Here is a 4,312-nt window from a genome sequence, read left to right on the forward strand (position 1 = left end):
ACACCGAAACGTATTTTAATTGATAAATAGAGACAATAAATGACTGAAACCCAGGAATTAATTTTGATTTGGAATTGAAACACAGTCAGGAAAGTATATTCAACTATCTGTTAATGCCAAAAAACATCATTGCCGCTTTGACTTTTCATCAAAAAATTGTAGGAGAACTTTTTAAATATCAGAAGTTTTCGTAATTTGAAGCAAAAATCGTAATTTTTCTTTTTAAATGCTTAAGTATTCCAATATGCTTCTAATTAAACATGGAACACTTTGAAAATAATGCTTAATAACAAAGTTAAAATTCGATTTTCAACTGTTAATATCTTCTAGAAATTATCGAAAAAAAAATACTATTTTTCTCGTACCGTCCAAGTGAGCCCCTATTACCCCTTAAAAGGAATGACGCCAATTTTGAATCACCCTGTATTTGTCAAAAGGTTTCTGAACAAATCGTGTAGGAAAATGATATTTTCAAATTTAGAGACGCACTAAATATGACTCTTTTTGCGGAAAATCTCATGAGTTGGGAAAAACAGTTTGCGAGACACTCTATCGAAAAGGTCCTAATTGTTATTCAGGTATTTTGGGGCAACCAAAAATTAAGTGCTTAAACGAGTACTTAAAGCTTAGCAAAAAAAAACTATTTTAAACGGTTTTGTAAATTGTTTATTCGTAGAAAGCTATAAATATATATTTACAGTGAGATAAAAAAGAAGAACAATATACTATATGTATTTTCTCAATCACAGAAACGCAACCATTTAAGATCCAAAACCGTTTGGGTTTTTTCCTGATCTCATGTCGTATTCATCGATGCGTTTGAAACTTTTAACGAAACAGTGAGTAAATTAAACAGGTTCAGATTTTTATAAAAATGCAGAATTATAGAACATCCTTATTTACATATAACGGTTAAATATTTAAATGAATATCTTTAGTACTTTTTTTATTTATTTTCCTGACTGCGTGTAATTCTTATTATATTATTTTCTTTCCTGGGCTCCAGTCGCGGTGTGAAACAATTTTTTTTCTGTGTAGCGTTTATTTCGTTACGTTTTGGCGAGACAACAGCACCATTATCAGATTTTAAAATTCATTCAAACTCATAATTGGTAAACATTATATTCATTTAGGTTTTTGCCGTCTTGAAACTTCAATTTGTTTCTTGTGGCAAACGTAACGAAATAAACGATATACATTTTTTTTTTGTTTTACACTGTGACTGGAGCCCAGGAAAGAAGATAATATAATATCTTTAGTACGGTCATAAGCACATGGACCCGAATCGTAAAGATAAGGTGAAAGTGAGGGCTTTTCGTAAAAAGTCTTGTAACTATTTTTTATTTAATATGTATATATTTCTAAAAACAACATTCTGATCGTAATGAAGATTTTCTTAATTCAATTAGCAACAGCTAAGTCTAGCCCTTGAGTCACATTAGTTCGGAGCAATGTAAAGTGGCCTTTGAGATGGTGGGTGTCCGGAAGCAAATTCCAAAAAAAACCCTTCCAGTTGTAAATACAGACTTTCAGAATGAATGTGCAGTTAAAAAGTGAAAGAATTTCCGAATATATGCTCGCCTTCTCAAATTTGCACTCCCATTTTGAAAATGAATTTGAACCATTTTCATGAAGTCCCCGATTAAAACAGGCATTTTCTATGCCTGAACCGTTGAGAGCACCATAGCATATACAGAGTGACAGAAAGTGAGCGAAAAAGAAAGCACTTTTGAGTCGAATCGCATCCAAAACAAAGTGAATAAATTTGTCACAATCTTGTGGCAAGCGTCCAACATCCAGAGAAAAGAATAATGTAGATTGCACATAGTCAGTAGTACCCTGTCGAAACAATTACGCGTTCCGTCACTGGCCGCCCAGATTTTTATCAACGGCGGCATTCACAATATTCGTTAAGCTATCGGACATGTTTTGATTTTGAGAATTGAGATCGATCTCTGTCAACGACAAATTATTAAAATCCGGTAATTGTCCTAAATTCGATATGTTCATTTCGTTGAGGTGATTCTGCAGGTCGCCAGAATTGATCTGGTGATTATCGAGGTCCAGCAGTTGGGGCGGCCCTTGTTCTGCCGGATTCGAGGGAATGTTCCATGTGGCACAGCCTGCAGCTTCGACCTGCAGATTTCTCGCTGGCGCGTTCCATCCAGGACTCACCTTCATTTCTGCCATCAAATCAATATTAAGTTCCCGAAAAGCTTCATTGCAATCGACTTACGCGACATTGTGTTGAAATTGTTGCCCACGTTGACCGGCTGCAGCCTGTAAGGGTAGTTGAGGGCTTCGGGTGAGGGTGTCGGCGCCAAATCGTACGGGTATTGAGGCGAAACTGATGGGGTGGACACGTAGTTTTGGTTCTGCACTTGGTACATTATTCCGTCATAGGGCGAGGTTCCTCCATAGGGCGAAGTGCCTCCATAGGGAGACGTTGACTCTGCAAAGCAAAATGTTGGTTCCAATGGAAACATTGCAAATCGGGGCACGCACCTTTGGGTTCCATCTTGATTAGCTCCAAGTTATTCACCTCCTTCATCACCCTTTCTATAAAAAGTAATTGAAAGTTAATGTGTGAAGTAGAGTAGAATGATGAGTGGGTATGAAGTCCTTTGAGTTTCACTCTACAGGATGATTAACCCAGATAGCACAAAATATTACATACATATTTAGGAAATATTTATATGTTTGCTAAATATTTCAGATCAAAGCAAGTATTTCTTAAATATTATTTTTTAAATATTTGTTTCTAATATTTAATTAGCATGAAACAAATAAGTTATTAATAATTTTCTTATTACATAATACTTTTTGTACCTATATATAACACCACTAACACGCAAAAAGTTACTAATATATTATTTTAATAAGTGGGAACAAACTTTAGAACATAATATTTCAATTTTCATTGGTCAATGAATAGAAAATTTTTTAAATATTATTTAAATGTTATTTCAAAAATATTTGTTTCTAATATTTAATGAACATGAAGCACATAAATTAAGAATACTTTTTTATAGTACCAAAACTTTTTGTATTTATATATAACATCATTAACACCCAAAACGTTATTAATATATTATTTTTAATAAGTGTGAACAAACTTTAGAACATGCTATCTCAATTTTCATTGGTCAATTAACGGTGAATATTTCAAAGCAAAAAGAAATATTTCTTAAATATTAATTAAATGTTAAAATTTTGAAATCAAAGGCATTTAATCATGAAACAAATAAAATAATAATAGTTTTTTTTAGTACGTAATACTTTTTGTGTCTATACAGGGTGATTCAAAATTGGCGTCATTCCTTTTAAAGGGTGATAGAGGTTTCCTTGGGGAGCACGAGAAAAATATTGAACATTTTTATCTCGAAAATTTCTAGAAGATCTTAACAGTTGAAGATCGAACTTCAACTTTGTTATTAAGCATTATTTTGAAATTAATATCAAAAAAGTTCTCTTCTACAATTTTTTGATGAAAAGTCACAGCGGCAATTAAGGTTTTTGTCATTAACAGATAGTTACAGGTAGATAGCCCTTGTCAATAATAACAATAATTTGTCAAACTGTGACTTACTTTGAATTTCCTCCCGCACCAAATAAATACCGAGGAGCAGGAGTTAATTAACTGAATACGAGGAGCTGCTTGATAAAAGTGGATAATAAGGCGATTACACAGGCACTAGCTTGTTTGGAGTTAACCATTCAAATGTTTGGTGTTGTATGGATTATTTGTAAACACTAAACCCCGCAGAATTCAAGGTTATGAGAACAGGTTGACATTTCGAAAGTACGTTTCGCAGTCAACGAATCTTGTTGAATTTACCGTTTATCCTTGTCTATCTTATTGTCACTGTATAATTCCATGGTTACCGTAGTTTTAAATAATTACGAAGCAACAGGTATTTGCACAATGTTAATTAGGAAGATTACCTTGAAAAACATTGCTGCCGTATTTCTGATATAGTTTTTTGCAAATTTCTCAGTTTTTAATAACAATTAATTTCTTTTACTATTTTTTATGTACTCCTATAACAGCGCCAGACAACATCTCCAGAGGAATGACGCCAATTTTGAATCACCCTACATATAACACCACTAACACGCAAAAAGTTACTAATATATTATTTTAATAAGTGGGAACAAACTTTAGAACATATTATATGAATTTTCATTGATCAATAAATAGCAAACATTTAAGAGCAAAAGGAAATATTTTTTAAATATTATTTAAATGTTATTTCAAAAATATTTGTTTCTAATATTTAAATAGCATGAAACAAATAAAATAAAAATCGTT

General features: G+C 32.6%; 1 protein-coding gene across 1 annotated transcript in view; it reads right to left on the minus strand.

Annotated features, from left to right (window-relative positions):
- Window positions 1–1,334: 1,334 nt before the first annotated feature.
- Window positions 1,335–4,312, minus strand: part of LOC109534587 (embryonic polarity protein dorsal) — a gene marked incomplete in the record, with an annotated part of 23,952 nt that continues 20,974 nt past the window's right edge. The window contains 3 exon segments of the mRNA XM_048666096.1: window positions 1,335–2,183; window positions 2,237–2,452; window positions 2,506–2,559. Of these exon segments, the coding sequence (XP_048522053.1) occupies window positions 1,864–2,183; window positions 2,237–2,452; window positions 2,506–2,559 (590 nt within the window).

This window comes from Dendroctonus ponderosae, unplaced genomic scaffold (genome assembly GCF_020466585.1).
Source record: "Dendroctonus ponderosae isolate FM_Combo_2020 unplaced genomic scaffold, Dpon_F_20191213v2 Dpon_F_20191213_1, whole genome shotgun sequence".
Taxonomy (NCBI): Eukaryota; Metazoa; Arthropoda; class Insecta; order Coleoptera; family Curculionidae; genus Dendroctonus; species Dendroctonus ponderosae.